The sequence below is a fragment of the Elaeis guineensis genome, chromosome 7 (genome assembly GCF_000442705.2).
Source record: "Elaeis guineensis isolate ETL-2024a chromosome 7, EG11, whole genome shotgun sequence".
Taxonomy (NCBI): domain Eukaryota; kingdom Viridiplantae; phylum Streptophyta; class Magnoliopsida; order Arecales; family Arecaceae; genus Elaeis; species Elaeis guineensis.
Window position 1 is genome coordinate 100,187,348 of NC_025999.2, and position 19,910 is coordinate 100,207,257.

General features: G+C 36.6%; 1 protein-coding gene across 7 annotated transcripts; it reads left to right on the forward strand.

The window, feature by feature from the left end:
* Positions 1-1,172: 1,172 nt before the first annotated feature.
* On the forward strand, positions 1,173-16,016 carry LOC105048061 (kinesin-like protein KIN-14M). 7 transcript variants are annotated; one of them, XM_073260477.1, is made up of 20 exons: positions 1,445-1,519; positions 1,637-1,815; positions 5,238-5,365; positions 5,466-5,549; positions 5,778-5,855; positions 5,923-6,015; positions 6,107-6,160; positions 8,642-8,983; positions 9,229-9,310; positions 9,402-9,497; positions 9,598-9,777; positions 9,966-10,072; positions 10,245-10,420; positions 11,080-11,244; positions 11,330-11,583; positions 11,690-11,853; positions 12,613-12,967; positions 13,067-13,148; positions 14,207-14,316; positions 14,847-15,129. In XM_073260477.1, exons 1-20 carry the CDS (start codon positions 1,446-1,448, stop codon positions 14,912-14,914), a joined length of 2,871 nt encoding a protein of 956 aa, XP_073116578.1. In that variant the 5' UTR covers position 1,445; the 3' UTR covers positions 14,915-15,129. The 7 variants fall into 7 exon arrangements, with proteins under 7 accessions (XP_073116579.1, XP_073116578.1, XP_073116576.1 ...); XM_073260478.1 differs by lacking the exon at positions 1,445-1,519 and adding an exon at positions 1,173-1,307 and having other exon boundaries at positions 1,587-1,815; positions 12,613-13,148; XM_073260475.1 differs by lacking the exon at positions 14,847-15,129 and adding an exon at positions 15,752-16,016 and having other exon boundaries at positions 12,613-13,148.
* Positions 16,017-19,910: the final 3,894 nt, after the last annotated feature.

The window sequence follows — 19,910 nt, forward strand, 5'->3', positions numbered from 1 at the left end:
CTGCTATAAGATCTGTACAGACAGAGGAAAGAGAGCTTGAAATGCTTTGACATCTGCAAGAGGCTCAATCCCAAGCGTCTATTCCCATGATAGAAGTCGCGTTTTCCTACAGGCATGATTCGACCGTTGTGGAGTTAACGGCGTCAGTTGGGATCCGGCTCCGGTTTCCTGTTCCGCAGGACTAGGAGATCGAATTACCGCCTTGGCTCCCCCATCAACCTCCCTCTGGTCCCCTGGGACGAAGCTCCCCACAGACTATAAATTGCACCGAGTCGTTCGTTCTCTAGAAGAGGAAACGAGAAAGCGCCCGAAGCAAAATTAAAAGGAAAGAAAAGAGCGAACGAACCAAAAAAATATAAAGCTCGGAGGTTCCGAGGTTCCAAGAAGGCTCGGCGTTCTCCACCCATCTCGGGCTCTCCGCATTCCATTATCCTCTCTTGCCTCTCTCCCTCTAAATCTCCTCTTATCCGTCTCCAATCTTTGCAGTTAAAGAGGAAGATCGTTTTCTTTTTCTTTTTTTTTTTTCTTCTTGTTTTTATATCACCCGGATAATTTTTGATCCTTCTTTGGAACTTTGAGTGATCAAAGATCCTATCTGCTCCATGCCCTAATTAGATTCCGGAGGCCCTTCTCTTTGCAGTATGATGATCCGCACCTGTTCAACTCAAAAGTAATCAGATTGCAAGCGTTGGTGCAAGAATGATTGCACCTGGCACTACTTTGATATTTCTTGACTCTTTAGAAAGATCGCTCATCTTCTTGAACACCATTATCCGTAGGTCGGCTCCGTGGTGAAATTGGTGGTCTGAATCAAAATGCCTCCCGGCGAGGATATTGCAGACCTTGACTTCGACACGGGGTGAAAATCCTGACTTCTTTCCTTCCTTTCTTTCTCTTCTTTGGAAAATTATACGGAACATCTTCTTTCTTTTGGGTTACTCAGCTAAAAAGCGATCAGAAGTAATGGGGTGGCTCAACGGTCTGTTCCCAGACTTCCGCATGGCTCCAGATGCATCGGAGGAGGAATTGAGAGCAATGCTGTTTGATGGTGCTGTGTTTTGTGTTATTTTAAGGAGACTGGGTCCCGGTCACAAGGGGGAGGCTGAATCATTAGCGACTTGAAGCCCTTCTGATATCTGAATAAGATAGAGGTTTCCAATCTAATTCTTATGTGGTTTTGTGCCGCAGATTAAGAGCGGTGGTTGTCCTCCCTCAGGTTCAGGGACACGCTTGGAAAATTTAAAGAAGTTATATCAGTTGTCGAAAGTGTGGGTTTGTCCAGTTTCAAAGTGTCAGACCTAGAACAGGTATTCTTACACTCAATCACATCAGAAAAGTCAAACGAAAGTTTTTATTTTTATTTTAATTTTAATTTGAAATGACACGCATGGATATATAATAGCCTCAGCTTTATGGATAAATATGGATTTTTTGTACCCACAAATATGTCCACGAGTTGTAAGGAAAAAAATCCATGTTGTGGGCTCGTCTTTGTTCTCACTACTGTTGAAACTGAACGGTTAGAAACAGTATCTTGATCTTTTAAAGTAACATTTTAGGTGTTCGTGTTCTTATTGTGGATTCAGGGACCCATCTCTGCAGTACTAGTCTTTAACTCTGATCCTGGTTAAGATAGGGGAACAAATTTACCACCTAAGTGGGTAATTGAAGCAAGGAAGACGTTGGAGGCCATGGATCTTTTACGAGGAGAGAACACTCAAAGTGGACAACAGTCCCCAGTTCTAGGAGACGAAAGGAGACTGAGCCTAACAGAAGCCAAACTTCAGCATGTTCTAAGAAGTCCTGTTATGTCAGGTACGATCATCTCTTTTGGAGCACTTGAGCAATTGAAACCTAAGGTTGTGGACACTTTCTTGATAAAGATTACACAGCATGAAGTGGCTTGTGATTTTTTTCCTTTAAATGCATGACTTAAAATGATATACAAATAAAGAACAGAAAGAGAACATGCTCGGCGAATGGTAGATTGACCGGTCAAGTTAGGATAACTTGAAAGGACCAAGACGATAATCATACCAAATGAGATGCTATCATGCTAGCAACAATAAATAGCCATGTTCTCACTAAATCGATTTTCTTCATTTTATGTTTCCTTACCTTTTCTGAACTTCGCAGTGTAGTGCTGCGACTAAAGACCTCAAAGCTTCTTGCCTTGCTGAGAAAGGGGTCTGGCAAGCAATCTACCGATCCTACATAATTTTCAGACAAAATGCCAAAACAAACAACCTGATAGATTCTGTACAAAATCACAATTAAAATTACAACATTGTGTCTTCCAAAACCCTACCATGCACATCAAAGCTATAACCATGACCATAAAATTGTGTCCTTCAGATCAGTGTATCTTTGTGAATATATCTTCACCATACCATTTCTTAAAGGATTAGATCTTTCACTATTGAGATTTTATTGATCTTTTATAGTTTCTGACTTTCTGTTCATATTGTTGTTGAGCTGTTCCTCTTTTCCAACTTGCCTCACATATTCAAGGGCCATACATTATTGGTTCATCCTTTAGTTGTTGATCTTTACCATGCCTACCCATAAAATCTCAAATGAGTTTTGTTTGCTTCATCTCCATTGTCCTATGGCTCCTATGCTTCTGATAGTATACATCTTTAAATGTTATCCTTTGTACTTTCACCACAAGCCCATGCGGCATTATTTGTCCTCACCATAATCATCAATGTTTTTCATTCACTCTACATCATTGAACATATTGATCGGTGATGCACTACAAATATATGCTTTCTCATACTGTGTCTTGTTGTTGTACTATGGTATTGGCAATTATAAAAGTTTTTCACCAATGCCCCTGTTTGCTGGATATTCGAAGGTGAGCTGCTCATCTGCTTTCCTTCCAAGCCCATCAAATTTTTCATCAGGCCGACTAATGTGCTGATAGGCTAAAGGATGAGGGTGCCAGCTGCCTCAACAATTTCAATTTGGAATATACTTCCCTTCTTCCTTTATTAGTCAATGCTGACTGCAATGTTAAGGGCCTATACCAGTTGCTAGCATTTAGTTAATTAATGAAGAATCTTAAGAAATGAGATGATGTGCTATGAGATTATTAGACCTGTCCAACAACATGGCTAGAACAAATAAATAATCATTATGTACAATGATTGGAATTATACTTGAAGATATTGTTGGTAAAGACCAGGATGATGTTTAGGATCCACACTCAAGAAAAAGGAAGGGACATGACCTCATAAGATGCTCCGTAACTTCAAGAACAGAAGCAAAAGTAGGTAACAAGTCAAATGCATAATTTGTTTTCTAAGCATGAGAAAGACCAGATGAGTGGCAATGACTGTGCTTTTTTGTGGAAAATAGAATGAAAAAGAAGAAGGAAAAGGATGACAAAATAAAACGTTGCAAAATGAAACATTGCAGAGAGAGAGAGATATATATGAAGGCAAGAGCGAGCTGCGTTGGTTGGGTGCTGTTCAGATGACATAAGAGTGGTGTTTGATATTGATGATAGGATGTTATAGTGGCTACGAATGTGAAAGCACTGCGTCAAAAGCTACCTAAGCTTGATTTATATCATTTTGATCAAGTTGTTTGGTCAAGCCGTTCAAAAAGACTTGGATTGTCTGGTCAAGCCATTCAAAATGACTTGGATATGCTCAATGCATACTTTGCCTATTAACATCATAATGCTGCAAGGTTTTGAACCTGCAACCTCACTCTGATACCAATTGTTAGGACTGTAGCTCCTAACCAACTTTCCAAAAGGCAAATACCCTTTAGGAGGTGGGGTTTATTAGCCTTTATCCACTAGACACAGGGGCTTCACACCTGAGTTGATCCGCATCAAACTAGCTCATCCTCAACCAGCAGACTGGATGGTTAGACCTATTTAATCTTACCAACCAGACATCAATCGATCCTCTCTGTCGACTCCTATAATTATTGTCAATACATCAGCCTCCCTTCAGCTATCAATCCCAATCTGAGTCTCATCAAATTCCTTCGGCTACCATCCTCTCTTAGAGTCTCATCGAATCTCCTTCGGCTACCAACCTCTCCCTGGATCTCATCGAATGCGCGCCGAAATCTTGCACAACACTCTGACGTAACAAGGGGAAGATTACAATGGTGTCTATACGTTAGTGACATGATTTTTAAAGTGGTGACAATGTTAAAGGTCGGATGGTGTTGGGGATTTACTAGGAGGAATTTTCAAAAATTTACACCACTATTCACCTCGTTCTCGCAACTTAAGATTCTATTGCTGCACAGGACCAAATGGAATGAACCAGTTATCTGACATTGGCTTGAAAGACATCTTCCCTCTTCCCATCTTCACCTTCTTCTTGACATATTTTCCAAATCCCAAGAAAGATTCTCACATCTGTGCATGAAGCACAGAAATATGGCCTTATAGATTAGCCCTCTGCAAGCAACTAGATTTTATTCATTGTTTTGCTGAAACTGCCTGTCAACTGGAATACTTGCTTTGAAGCAGCTAAACATAGAGAGGCATCTACCACTAAAAGAGTAATTGTTAGGTATAATTTTTATGCTTCTTTTACGGTGCTTTGAAACATCTGTCCACGTGACATGGATGGAAGAAGTTGCAGACACTAGATAGACATTCAACCTAATAGGATTTTATTAAGACAACCTTATGACAGCAGTTCTTTCTTTGATAACTTTTCTAGCACCCCCCCACCACCACCCAAAAAAAAAAAGATCACAAAAAAGGATAATGGCTCATGCTCTCTGCATCTGCTAGCTTGTCCGACAACACAAATGATATAGGCTTATCATGTTATTTGACTTAGGATAGTTGGTTTCACAAAAAAGCTATGAAAATTTTTGCATTATGTTCATGTCTTGTTATTCTATGTTTTTTCTCCTTGTTCTCTCTTCTATGGCATTAAATCTTTCATATAACAGTGTTCACCTTATCATGCTCTACAGCAAATTTCTGGTTATTGATGCCATAAAGGTCTGGATGCAGCACAGGCAATTTGTTGAATGACATGAAAGTTATCTATTCCTAAGAAGCATATCTTATATTTTGGCACCACTCATTAGTTATTTCTAAAAAATATTATAGCTGTGCAACACTCCTACACATGTTTGTGCACATATTTCAGTGGTAAAATAATGGTTTAGAATAAAGTTTCATGCTGCTTTCATATTCATTGAGTTATCATTAGCAGTTATCCTGTGTAGCTAAACCATCTTTTTAATCGTAGAGCCAATATCTGGTCTCTCTCATCATGCTGGACACAAGTTTCATGAAGTCTTCCAGTTAAAACAGGGGCTCTATTCTGATCTTCCTTCAGCTAAGATTTCAGAAATGATCAAATCAAACAGTTTAGATGTGAGTTCTTTAATAAATTAAACTTGAAATTTACTTTTTACTTTTTGTTTTTCAGCACTTGTGGATATATTTCTTACATCGCAATATCTTTTGCCTGCAGAATGCCCCCACCCAGTCACTTTTAAGTGTTGTGAACGGGATTCTTGATGAAAGCATTGAGAGAAAGAATGGGGAAATACCTTATGTATGCTCCTTTGAACATAGTTGGTTTATGCTAAGATACATACATACACACACACACACACACACTCTCTCTCTCTCTTTCCCTTACTTATACACATACATATATAGCACTATGTATCTAATATTTGTTTTCCTTTATCTGTTTAAGCTTTTGATAAGCTGTAGAGAAAGGTGAGACAGAATCCTTTTTTCTCCCCTTAATGTTTTATTTTATGATTGTTTCCCCCAGTGTGTAGCATGCTTGTTGAGAAAAGTGGTGCAAGAGATTGAACGGCGTATTTCAACTCAGGCAGAGCATATTCGAAATGTAAGAATATTTTTGCATATTTTCTTACTTGAAGACATTCTTATTTTGATTTTTTACCTGTTTACAGCAAAATAATCTTGTCAAAGCACGTGAACAGAAGTATCAATTGAGAATCAAAGTGCTCGAGGCACTAGCAAATGGGACAAGTGAAGGAACCCAGGTATTTGTTGAATGGGCAGCGATCATATTTTACAAGAGAAAAGGAGTTTTGGCTGATGTGACATAAATTGACTTGGTGCTCTTTGTTTCAGGCAGTGATGAACCAGCTCCAGCAGACAAAGGTCTGTTTCTTTTCTATGAGCCTGGTGTTCTATTTTATGAGACTTTTTTACAATTCCTCTCTTTTCTTTATTTTTAGTATCTTTCTCTTTCGTGCTTTTCCCAAGGAGGTAAAGCCACGTATAATTTTTGATGTCATCTTCCTTTTGTCATCTACTTTTATCTTTGCCCTTTCAGATGCACGACATGAATCATGGTAAACAAAGAATTCGATCTGCAAGTTGTAATAGTCAAAGTTTCATAACTACCTTGTCCCACTCAGATTGTTTGCCTATACCTAAATATCTTTATGAAAAATTGGCTACATCAGAACATTTCTCGACAAGGTGGTAACAAACATTCTCTATATATTCTTGAATGTGATACATGCATGCAATTGTACACTTGTATATTATGTGTGTCTGATCTTAATCTTGGACAACCACTTCTCAGACATAGTCATTGGACATCTACAGGTTTAATTCTTTAATGAATGCCACAATACATTCATTTTCTTTCTTTTTTTTTTTTTTGATCAAAGCTAACGACCTCCTAGGTTCCTGTCCTTGAACTAAATTGATGTCATTAGTGGAATATCTTTCTACGTTGATTTTGAGTTAGTATATGTGTCTTCAGAGTTAGCAAAGTTGTTGCTTCAAAATAGATATCACCACTCCTGTTGATATCTTAGTCAAACCACAGGCATTTTTAACTTCAGTCCCATCTTGGAAGATGCAGGAATTTCTAGTGGACTTGTAAAGTTGTGCTTGACCCCAATGTCACCCAAAAACCGAAGGATATGCATAAAAAGAATAAAAGGTCAATAAACAGTCTCAGGCTGTTTACAATTTGACCATGCTTTCAAATGACTTGCTGCATGCTGCAGCAATTTTGGAATAAAAGGATTAAAACTACTCTCAAAGGCTTGAATTAGGCATCATGAAATGACTTCCATAGGCAGTACATCAGCAAAAAATGGTTTTGTTATAGGTTAAAATCATTGGATCATGCAATGCTATCCAAGAATTTGAGTAATTGATGTCCAATGGAAGAAGAATTTTTTTATGCTCACTTACTGCTGTTATTCCTATGACCTGCAAGGACTGCTCTTTCCAATTATATTATAGTCATTGATATGTAATACATGTTTCTGGTATGTCAGGTTCTAATAAAATTGTTCCTTTCCACTGTCTGGAGTCTGGACCATTACTTTTTCTCCTACGCAGATCAAAAGGCTTAAACATCAGAAGTTCAGAACTGTTAGATTCTTTTTCTAATTGGGACTTTGGAGAATGATATAAAAAATTTCAAGGTTTCATGAGCAACCAGTAAACTTGTTCCGGATTAGCTGGGTAGTGCTAATTTATGTAAAAGGTAGAGTAAGTTCCAGTTATTGATCATTTTGCATCTTTAGATGTTAGTCTAGCATGGGTTCCATCAGTTTTATCATTAATGCTGGATTTCAAGTAAACTCATAGTATGATGTGCTAGGGACACCAAGTGAGCTGTCAGTGTTACTAATATATTTGAAAAGGCAGATTGATATTTCTATGGTCCATCATCTCCATCATCTGGAGGTTTAGATGTTTTACCAGTATAATATCATAGCCCTTGTAAAGTTGGATTCATGTATCAGTTGTGTACTTAAACTAAATAGTGGTTTGACATGGAATGGATTTAGACTGAGCTCTCATACCTCACACAAGTCTAAATGCTAAGGATCAAATCAAAAGCTATAGTTTATATAGCTAATGATATTATGTCTTTTGTTCAGTATCCCTTACTACAATCCCTAACCTTCCAATCAAAAGATTTTCATGTTGCCACAATGTTTTCTTTTATGCAGTGTTGTTTCTTGGAAAAGGAGCTATTGCTAATAGGTTCATATTGAAAGCAGACTGAACAATATCTCTGTCGAACTATATCGGGGAAATCCATGTCCAAATATCCTGTCTATTGGTACATGAACAGTCAGCATTCATGCTAGAGATCCATATAAGTTTTCTCAGCTTGATTTTTGCTGTGAATTTTGATTTGTTCACATTTACTTAATCCTCTTATTTGATTACGTTATATTAACAATTGAAACTCGTTGGTTTCTTTTTGTTACTTTGTAGTCTTTTAGCTCCTACAGTAAGCACAAAAATTAGTTGATAAATTGCTGAATATCATCTATTGTACATATTGGATTTCTGGTGGGACAAAGCATATGTATGAGCTTAAGATTATTGTTGCAAGAAAGCGCATACACTACAAGAAATCAAGAAGTAGCTCTGATAGAGGATAAATGGAACTTGGTTGATAACTTGATATGGTTTAGGTGGGCTGACATAAGTCGAGTCGCTCTAGTTATGAGGGGGCTCCAAATTGAGGTTGAAGGGTGTTAACAGGCCCAATGGGGCCCAGTTCACTTCACGTGTTAAGTTGCTATTTGACCTTTAGCTCTATAATATATTTTCATATTTTGATTCACATAATCTCTTATCTCCATCATTTTTTTAAAAATTATGGTGAACCACCCATTGCAGATGGAGAAGAACAAACTTGAAGAAAGAAACAAAGTTTGGGATGACAATGTTGTTAGTTTGATGAAGGAGAAGGAGAATAGTGATAATATAGTTTCAAAACTCAAGGAGGACTTGGAAACAACAAAAAAGTCATATGAACAACAATGTCTGCAATTGGAAACTAAGGCTAAGGAAACTAAAGAGGAATTAGAGCAGAGAATAAAGGCAGTTGAATTCCTTTTAGCAGAGTCAAGAAAGAAGACAAAAGAACTAGAGACATTCTCAGAATCAAAATCTCAAAACTGGAAGCAAAAGGCTCATGTCGTCCACAATCTCATAGATTTACAGCTGCAGTCAGTGCAGGTATGACAAGCAGAATCATTTTAGTAGTTTTTCTTGGTAAAAGGGCATCCTAGTGCCCTGCCACTATGGGGTCTGGGAAAGGTCAGATGTACACACTCTTACATCACGTGCGGGAGGCTGTTTCCATGTTCTGAACATGTAACACCCAGGTTACAGTGGAGCAGCCTTACCATTGTGCCAAGGCCTGCCCTCAGCAGTTTTCTTGGTATAATGCTAAAAAGACCGAACATCCATACTTGTCACAGGACTTGAGGACATCTTCTGATTCCATTAAGAATGCAGTCATAAATACCCAAAAGAGATGGTCTGAAGAATTTACTACTTTTGGTAGGGGATATGTTGCTGATTAATTCATTGCCATGTTCAGATACTTGGTGACTCTTGTGATACATACATCTAACACTCATGTTTTTTGCAGCTCAAAAGCTTAAAGTAATAACAGATGCTATCAAAAATTATCATACACTTCTTGCAGAAAACAAGAGATTGTACAACGAGGTTCAGGAATTGAAAGGTAAATCAAGCAGAAAAATTTCAGGTTATCATGTAAAGTTCTAGTCTCATTATTATTGTAAATTCTTTTTTGACTCAGTTTGATCATGCTCCTTGGTTAGGCAACATCAGAGTTTATTGTCGAATAAGGCCATTTCTTACTGGAGAAAACCAAAAGTTGACAACCATAGATTATATTGGTGAGAATGGTGAGCTTGTTCTTGTAAACCCCTCCAAACAGGGAAAAGATGGACGAAAGATGTTCAAATTTAATAAGGTTTATGGTCCAGCTGCTACTCAAGGTTCTATTTATGAAGCTGTGAATTTTGCACTGTGTCCTTATTTTCATTTTGTTTTGTCCATCGACTTTTCTATCTATTTTCCACGAAATTCGTAGCTTCACTAGGACAGCAGGATATGATTAACAGTTTGAGGCTTGATTTATTACTGATGATCCGTACCTAACTTATTATTGTTATTATATTGATAGAGGAAGTCTTCTTGGATACCCAGCCTCTAATACGGTCAGTTCTTGATGGCTACAATGTATGCATCTTTGCATATGGTCAAACTGGATCCGGAAAAACCTACACAATGGTATGCCATTTTATTTTCTAATTTTTCCCTAACCTGTGGCCTTAGTTAACAAGCCTGATCAGATCAATAATTGGATATTTTCCCATAAGTAGTTAATGTCATCTGGCTTTCTCTTCTGTTGTTTGTGGTGCAATATGCCAATTTTGTTAAAATAATGGAAATGTTATTTCAGACTGGTCCTAACTCACCTGAGAAGGAACGGGGTGTAGATTATCAAGCTCTGAACGATCTTTTTTACATTTCTCGGTCTAGGAGAGACACTTTTATGTATGAAGTTGGTGTTCAGATGGTTGAAATATATAATGAGCAAGTGCGTGATCTCCTAAGCAGTGATGGTTCCCAAAAGAGATATCCTTTCATGCCTACATATTTCTATGACTTCCTCTCTAAGAACCTCATGTTAAATTGTGAAAGATCATGGGTTTGTCAAGTGATGTGTCTAAACTTGCTGCACTTTTCCATGCTACTGATGATGCTTACACTTTCAAGCATTTAAAAATACCTATACCAAGCCCTATATTAGTTTTGTCTGGGAATGGTACGGTCCCAGTACAGTCAAGATACCAAAACAGTCAATATCAACAATAATAAAAAGCAACTGAGTGCAGACAGTATGCAACCAGTAAGTGGTATGGACCGGTCCAAGAGAGAACATGCGTCCTTCATCCATAATGCTATCCTTTTTGTCGGAACTGATACCATACCTAAGTGGTGGTATTAGATCATTGCTTCTCTTCATTGAAGGTTTGCTGTACTGATCGGTACTGTATTAGATGTACCGAACTGATACACAGTTTTGTACCTCACCAACACTCAGTATATCTCTTGTATCATATCGCGGACCAAAACTGTGATGGGATGGTACTAATACTGAGATGGCAAAACTTGTTTCATTCCTTTCATTTTGTCTAACTAGGTATTTTGTGGCCTGCTCTTGAATCTTGCATTGGTTAACACCAAAAATATGAGTTTTCTTGACAGAATTGTCCTTGCTTTGACGTGCATACGCTTGGGATTGTAAATACTTCCCAGCCCAATGGTCTTGCAGTCCCCGAGGCAAGTATGTATCCCGTTCAATCAACCTCTGATGTGATGGACTTAATGCAGACAGGATTAACAAACAGGGCTATGAGTGCCACTGCTCTCAATGAAAGAAGCAGTCGGTCACACAGGTTTTCCTTTCTGATCATTTAAATGAATATGAATTTTCAGATGATTTCTCCCTGCTGCTTATATGTTTCTAATCTTGTGTTACAGTATTGTGACCATTCATGTTCAAGGAGTAGATTTAAAGACTGGAGCTACTTTGCATGGTTCCCTTCATCTGGTAGATCTTGCTGGAAGTGAGAGAGTTGATCATTCTCAAGTTACTGGAGACAGGCTCAAGGAAGCACAGCATATCAACAAATCTTTATCTGCTCTTGGGGATGTCATATTCGCTCTATCACAGAAAAGTGGTCATGTACCATATAGAAACAGCAAGCTTACTCAAGTCTTGCAAAGCTCTTTAGGTATATCATCTACTTCTTTTTCCCTTTTCTCATGAATGGGTTTACATTGTTTTCGCTGGTTCACCTTTGGAGTTACTTTGAACTGGATTCTTTCTTTACTATGTAGGTGGACATGCAAAGACACTAATGTTTGTACAGATAAATCCTGATGCGGGTTCTTATTCAGAGACTTTAAGCACCTTGAAGTTTGCTGAAAGAGTATCAGGAGTGGAGCTAGGAGCTGCAAGGAGCCAGAAAGATGGCAAGGATGTCCGAGATTTGATGGAACAGGTTTTTGGTTATCTAAATGACAATTATGATCATCTTTCCTATTTCATAGTTCACTCAATTTTGATGAAGTAAAATAGTTACCAAATGCACTGGATACTAGGAGCAGAAATGTATGTTAAATAAGCAGAATAGCCTCTTCCCAAGAGGAGATTTCTTAAACTTGAATAGAATATGTGGCGATTCCTTATGTAAGCAGAATAGCCTCTTCCCAAGAGGAGGTTTCTTAACCTTGAATAGAATATGTGGCGATTTCTTTTGCATTGTCAGAAGATATTCTACAGCTAGTTTTGTCTTTCCAGATTGGTGTAATGACATAGATGTATTAAGCATGAGCTTTAAGTCTACATATGCCCAATTGAAATTACTTAAACCTCTGCCAATGGGGAATGTTGAATTTGATGGTTTTCTCAGGGAAGATTTAATTGATACTAAATGAATATCCTTTTACAGGTGATCTTTAGAATTTACATATGCATGCATGCATGTGTGTATATTGTGAGTCGATCGATCTCCTCTTTCATGGTTGACCAGCAATAGAAGGACTGGCAGTCTATTGGATTGAAAGCTGTTCCAACGGGAAGAGAACATAGTTAACATTTAGGAGTTCAGAATATCCTTATTTGTATGCTCTATCTAGCCAATCCCACATAGCCAGGAAAAGGCTAGATGGTTATGGTTATGGTTATATGTTCTGTGTGTACTGACCTTTGCGTGAGCTACATTCCTAATCGACATACACAAATATGTTTGCTATTGCAGGTGGCATCTCTTAAAGATGCAATAGCAAGGAAAGATGAAGAAATTGAACAGTTGCAATTGCTTAAAGATATTAAGAATCAGTCTCCTAGCACAAATAGTGAGAGACGAGGTGGCATCACATTAAAGCAGTCATCCTCTGCTCCTAGCATTTCATCACGAAGTAGGACTGTGCAACAGGGCTGGAGATTATCAGATGGGAAAGCAGTGATTTCTAATAATAAGGCGGTCTCAGATCCTGAAAATTACTTAGACCCCAGTGATAAGCAGTCTGAATCTGGTTCACATCAGTCCGCAGATGATTTGAAGCACCAAAAGGAGATTTCAGGCCAACGAAAGGTTGCTGAAGGTGGCATAGGTCAGAGTTCTGCAGATTTTAAGCTTTTGGGTTTTGGTGATGCTGATTCAGAGGAACGATTAAGTGACATATCTGATGGTGGTCTTTCCATGGGAACAGAAACTGATGGTTCAAGCAGTGTCGTTGAGCTCGCCCTCTTCCCTGAGCAGGGCAAACCAGCAGAGGTCACAAAAAAGAAAATGTGAGTATCTCCATATCCTCAGGATGGGTGAATGCATTTCCTCATATGGATATAGTCTGTTAAATTGTAATGGAGCAAGGGTTTCTTGCAATAGAATTTGCTGATATTCACAATAATTAATGTTTAATCTTTTCATTTCCTTTTCAGATGGGCCAGTTTGTGAAGTTTCTAAATATAATTTCATAATTTTCGAATCTGGAAAACTGAGAACCATTATCTTTATTTTATGCTTTCTGTCAAGCTCCACATTGCATGAATTATTTATTTATTTTTTCCTCATGTATAATGACCTGAAGAAATATTAGTGTAACCACAAGTAATTGAGTTATCTATCTTTTATATCGATAAGATATCTTACATGGTTTAGCTTTGTGGAAAATGGCCCATAAGAATCTTCTATTTATAAAGAGGGAGTGCTCTTGGTTAGAATGGAAGGGGAAGACGATAGGCAGGCTTATTGGGAGGAGGAAGAAAATAATAGTGGAGGTAAAGTTGAGCAGAGGCAGGGAAGTGGTGGCGAGCATTTGCGTGCAACTTTAAGGAGGGCTTGCATGGTAGTGGGATAAGCTATAGCGAGTGCATAAGAAAGTGGGTGCATGGGAATGAGAGCAAGCTTGGGAACTTGGAGGAGAATTTTCAAGTAAAATTGCAGACTTGTTGATTTTCTGATACTTTGGTTTCTATGACTTCAGCAGATAACTAAAAAAAATGCAAGAGACACTAGTTTTCTCCTATAGAACTCTTATGATTCTCTGTACCGCCCTGTTCCAAGCATATCATACCATTTTGACACTGAACTGAGACTTGGTGCAGAGGGCATACCAAGCCTTGGTGCACCAAACTGACCATGCCTATACCGATATTGTGTTAGCTATTGAGATGGCAAACCTTGATCAGATGTATGAAAAAAAATATTCATACACAGACTATCTTCCATGACACTTACAGTGAAGCTCTGAACAATTGCTGCCACTGCCAGTAGTTTTTCCTATTATTATACAACCATTCCTTAGAGATATTTCTAAATGGTCAGTTTTGTTCCTTCTTTATAAATGCAGGCCAAAAGTTTCAACTCGAATACCAAAACCACCTCCACCTCCACCTCCGCAAAAGATTGGGCAAACAACATCAACACAGCTAAAACTAAAGGAGACTTTGAAGTCAGCAAGTAAGTACAATGACAGTTATTGAAATATTTGATTGTGAAGTTGAACTTTCTCAGGTGTTTGATTAAGCTCTGACTCTTCAATTTCAACTCTACCCACACCAAAGTGGACCCCTCTATATTTACAAAACAAGATTCTTTAAGCCATTGGAATCATTGGGTGGGGTTGAATTAAAGTTTCCAGCATATAGACACAGCTAAATGTTGAGATTAATTTGTAACTCGGTCAACCAGAATTCAAGTACCTTTACACTAGTTTCTGTAACACTTCATAGTATCATTGTTATAACAAGTGCTACTATAATTCCTTTGAGCTTGTTTTTTCTTGAAAAAAACACATGTGACAAGAAAAGACTATTAAAAGGTCTTCAACTTGTCTGCGATGATCCCAAAGGCTGTTATGCTGAACTGAAGAATGACCTAATCCATTTTGTTGTCCTTATCAGTCCGAAAATTCTCTTTATATCTTGTTAGCATCTATCTTTATGTTTTTCCCTACATATCTCTTCATGCAACTTGCCTTGCAATACCAGGTTTAAGAAGAAGCATAGCCAGCCAAGTGACAGCATCCTTAGCCAAGCCTGCAAAACGTTGGCAGTAGAGCAAGTTTTTCTGCAATTGCCTTTTTTCTATAGTGATATAACTTTTTAAGTGATTTCCACAGCTTTAAAGCATGTTTCTCTAACAGCCATGATGTTTTGTAGATTGCTCTCTGATTCCACAGTGCCAAGTAATGTCCTGTATTATTGGAAGTTTGTAGTTTATATAATTCATAATTCATCATCAATCAATATCTTTTCATTTTTTTCATATCAAGATACGGGCTTGTCGATGTTAGCCTGAAAAAAGTTCCATTGTGATCTTGCTGATTCAAGGGCAACCCAATTATTCTTCTGGCTCAGAGTTTATAGCTCCAGTAGATCATCAGTTCATGCAAACCAGATGAAATGTTGTAAGTTGTCTTAGAAAATTATTTTGGTCAGGGATGTGTTTGTGAGATGATTATTGACGATCAGGACATGGATACTGCTAAAAGAAATTTGATAAAAACCAACAAAATTGACCCTGGTGGCCTATGGCAAGACACAATCCCTCTTGCAAACTGTTTGCCAATTCACCTTGCATGAGATCCCCAGAGAACTTGAAGAAGCAGACCACAAGAACGATCTTCTGTATCTATCGATTCCTTTATGCACTCAAGTTGGCAACTTGAAGAGTGACAGTGGAATAGAGGTAAGCACTGAATTGATCAAGATGAGTCTTCCACCAAAGGATCAAGAGGGAGTTGTCATGTTTGATTAGTTCAACCCACATTCCATGATAGAAGTTTGACAAAAGACATTGGCTGCTTCTTTTTGAGAAATGCTTATGGTTATGATTCATTTTAAAACCCGGTCAATTTAACATCTTTCTAAAGATTTTACTCTCCATCTTGCAGGAGATAATTCATCCTATGCATCATCTAGGCTGTATGGAGAAAATATATAACTGCTCTTATCATGGTAGTTTATGGAAGGAATTGTAGAATGAAAGGATGGTTCTTTCAGAAAGAATCCGATAGAAGTGGGTTGCAAAGTGCCGCTACTTCCCCTGTATTGTTCTTTACTCAAAGAAAACACTTTTGCTGCATCGTTCAAAAACATCTTGGTTTTCTACCAGCATTTTATAAAACATAGAGACCCAAATATTTGGGCCTTGTCTAAGCACTGGTTCAAAACTTGTGTTTTCAAGAGGTTTTGGTTCTTGAATCAACTGAAAACTCCAGGTCAATTCCAAGGCTGATTTCAGCTGGATGCTTGCCATCCTGGTTCGATGATGCTCTGTTTTACATCGATGAAAATTGTTTTCGGAGTGTTGTTTCAATGAGCTTGCATAGCTGGGTCTTTCTTTGATGTTATTATTTATTTGGGTTCGGGATTGCAACTGTATGCTGCAGTTCTCTTGATGTTTTGAACTTCTCTGGCTGTCATTTAAATTTCTAAACGAAACAGAGTTGATTATTTTTATTTATTTGTTGATTTCTGAAAATAACCATGGAGAAAGCAATGGTTATTTTCAGCGAAGGGCTGGGGTTGATTAGGCCATCAAGAAAACTCTGCTCCTAATTGGAAATTAATATCGACTCTCAAAGAACTCCTAGTTGGAGTTCAGAAAAATATCGCTTGACTATATATATATTTGCACTTTCTCACTGTATCTAAATTGCTCGATGGAAGCAGCTTAAATATGGCTGCATACAATGACTAGCTGCATCGCAGGGGAAGAAGTTACTGTGAGATTGTTGTTGCTCACTCAAAGCACTGCAGTTCTACTGCCTTACCACCTCAAGGCATTCCCAAAAGTTCTCTGAGCTCATGGAAAATGAAGCTTATGCCTGGATAAGATTAGGAAGTGGAATAAAAGAGTCTACAAATTCAGTAGGAACGACTCCTGTGGATCACGGATCCACCCATTACAAACACGTAGAAAGCCTTTTCCGATTATGGCTTGCGGAGTTGCATATTACGGTATGTAAACATTGACGACTTAGGACCCAGACACTCACTAGCAAATAGCAATCTGTATCAGAAAAAAAAAGGTAGCATACTAATGCAATATGCCGTCAGGGAATCTCTCAGAGTGTTGCACAGAGCATCTCACGCTAGGGGAAGCCCTTGCGGAAATCTTCAAGCATGCCTTCCTATGGAGTTTAAAAGGTGAGCGAACTCTAGCTGGAAGTGGTGGAAGGTGGTGCGCAGCACGGCCCGAAGCTCAAGGAGGAATTGAGGGAGATTCCTGGTTGGAGGGACGCAGAGAGTGAAGGGGCAGAGCAGGAATCCCATGGCAAACAACACTGGAATCATTGTAGACTGCCCTTCCCACGGTTTGCCCCACTGCCTCCGTCGTTCTCCTCTGGCCTGCTAGTGTCTCCTCCAGTGAAGGGTGGAATTAGCTCCCGGCAATGACCGGGTTCCGGGGATGAGTGTTGTGTGTTGGTTATGCTTTGCTGAGTGCTGACTGGCGGGTGGGAGCTGCCGTTCCTCGCACCTGAAACGGAAGGTGTACGGCCACGGTTTACCAGCCAAAGGCTGTTCGGTAGATCCATCGGCTCCTGGACTGCCTCTGTGCTCCGCGTGGCCCAAGACATTCAACATAGTTTGTCTCATCCCTCGATCTCAATCGGGCTGTCCCTTTCAAAGTTCTACATGCTGGGTTTGGTCCGACACCTGTTAGTTAGAGCCATGGGATATATCAAACTAAAAGCTTTAATATTGAGGATGGCCGACACCTGTATCCGACCCATATGGGTATGGATTTGGTTGGGTTGGATAAAACAAATAAGTTACATTGGGCCGGATTGTATCATATCGTGTCGGATTGAATAATAGTAACTTATATTCGTAATTAATAAGATTATGGCTGCTATATGAACAAGAGGAGCTTATAACTTATTTTTTTTGTCAATAATAATCTAATTTTTTCGATTCAAATAGAGAATCCTAGCATACATTAATAAATACAATATATTTGAATAAGAAATAATTCATGCATAAGTTAAATTAATTAAGAGATTATAAAAAAAAACAAAAACAACCGACTGTTGTGATTTTCAGTACACACATAAAAATTAGTTTCAATAATAATAAATTTTTAAATAAAAAAAGTGGGGTTGTGGGGAGGGGATGACCAAGGCCAACGGAGTTGTGATGGTTATCATCTATCGAGCTAATTATGGCAGGGAAAGGAGGCAGACATATCATTATTTATATTCGATCTAAACCCACCTCAGGTATTATATCTAAAATCCCATCTTCAAGTTTAAATGGGTTGGATAAAATTTGCTCCATTTGGATTAGATGCCTAATGGATTATGTAAAATTGCCACCTCTATTTAACATACAATGCCTCTAATGTGCAATGCGTCGGTTGCCTTCTCCATGTTTTGTTTAACCTAACATTTTTCCGTAAGATGGATTTAGAAACATACATGCAAGCAAATTTTCATTTTTCGTCTGCCTTCTGTGCGTTCCGTTCATCTTTATCCTCCAATGATAAGAAATCCTTGGACCGTCTGGTGCTGCCAGGTGCCACCCACTCTACTTACGTTAGCGACGGGCGGGGTCTCCGGTACCGGGACAAAATAATCAAATGCCCTACTGCTTTGAGTCCTTTTCTTAATTAATATAAAAAAAAAATTATTTATTTAAATAATTTAATTTTTAATTTATTTATCAAATTGATGCAAAACTGATAAAATACTATTTTGAATGACATTTTATCATCGCCACGTCATCCCTTATTTTCCACGTAGGCCACACTAAAAAAAAATTAAAAATAAAAAACACCAAATAATATAGCATTTTTAAAAATACTATATTATTTGGTATTTTTTATTTTTTTTCTCAAAAAAAATGGTAAAAAATAAAAAAATTTAAATTTATAAAAAATAAAAATTTTAATTTTGATAAAAATAAAAATTATCATTTAAAATTAGTATCTCCATTTCAAATTATCTTTTTAAAAAAATATCTGAAAAAAATTAGTATAAAAAAAATTAAAAATACCATAAAAAAATCAAAAAAATAAAAATTATAATTCTAAAATTTAAGAAAATAAAAATTTTAATTTTAATTCAAATAAAAATTATTATTTCAAATTACAATCTCCTTTTCAAATTAATTTTTTTAAAAAATATTATAAAAGAAGAAAAAAATAGAAAAAATTATAATTATAATTTTAAATAAATTTTAAAGAATAAAAATTTTAATTTTAATTCAAATAAAAATGATAATTTTAAATTATTTTATCCATTTAAAATTAATTTTTTTAAAAAAATATTTTAAAAAAATCTTTAAAAAATAAAAAAATAAAAAATATCATAAAAAAAGAGAGCCAAATAAAAATTATAATTTTAAATTTAAAAAAATAAAAATTTTAATTTTAATTCAAATAAAAATCATCATTTCAAATTACTTTCTTCATTTCAAATTAATTTTTTAAAAAAAAATATGTCAAAAAAAATAAAAAATAAAAAAAAATTATAAAAGAAAAAATATTTAAAAAATAAAAAATTATAATTATAATTTTTAATTTAAAAAATAAAATTTTTAATTTTATTTAAAATAAAAAATATCATTTCAAATTACTTTTTTCATTTCAAATTATTTTTTTAAAAAATATTCCAAACAAAGAAGTAAAAAATAAGAAAAAAATGAAAAAAATAAAAATTCAAATGTTAACTCAAATAAAAAACATAAATTCAAATTATTTTTTATTTAAAATTAATTTTTTTAAAAAAAATATCCCAAAAAAAATTATGGGGGTTAAAAAAATAAAAAATATCATAAAAAAAGAAAAATATCAAAAAATGAGAAAAAAATAAAAATTATAATTTTGAATTTAAAAAAATAAAAATTTTAATTCAAAATTTTTTTCCATACTGCACCGTACATAGCTGTTTGTGCCTGTACCAGATCGAGATGTACTAGTGCGGTCCGATTCATCTCATAATTAAATTATCTGATATATTATTATTATTTATATTATAATTTTTATAGTTCTTTTAGCATAATTTTTTCTCTCCTAATGTTCTGAGACATATTAGAATATGCATAACC

Bases quoted from the DNA above. Each gene is read 5' to 3' on its own strand.
- LOC105048061 (XM_073260474.1), top strand. From the start codon at position 1,446: ATGTCCACGAGTTGTAAGGAAAAAAATCCATGTTGTGGGCTCGTCTTT. The intron at 1,816-5,237 runs GTACGATCATCT...TTTTAATCGTAG, and splicing joins AAGAAGTCCTGTTATGTCAG to AGCCAATATCTGGTCTCTCT. The intron at 11,584-11,689 runs GTATATCATCTA...TTTACTATGTAG, and splicing joins AGTCTTGCAAAGCTCTTTAG to GTGGACATGCAAAGACACTA.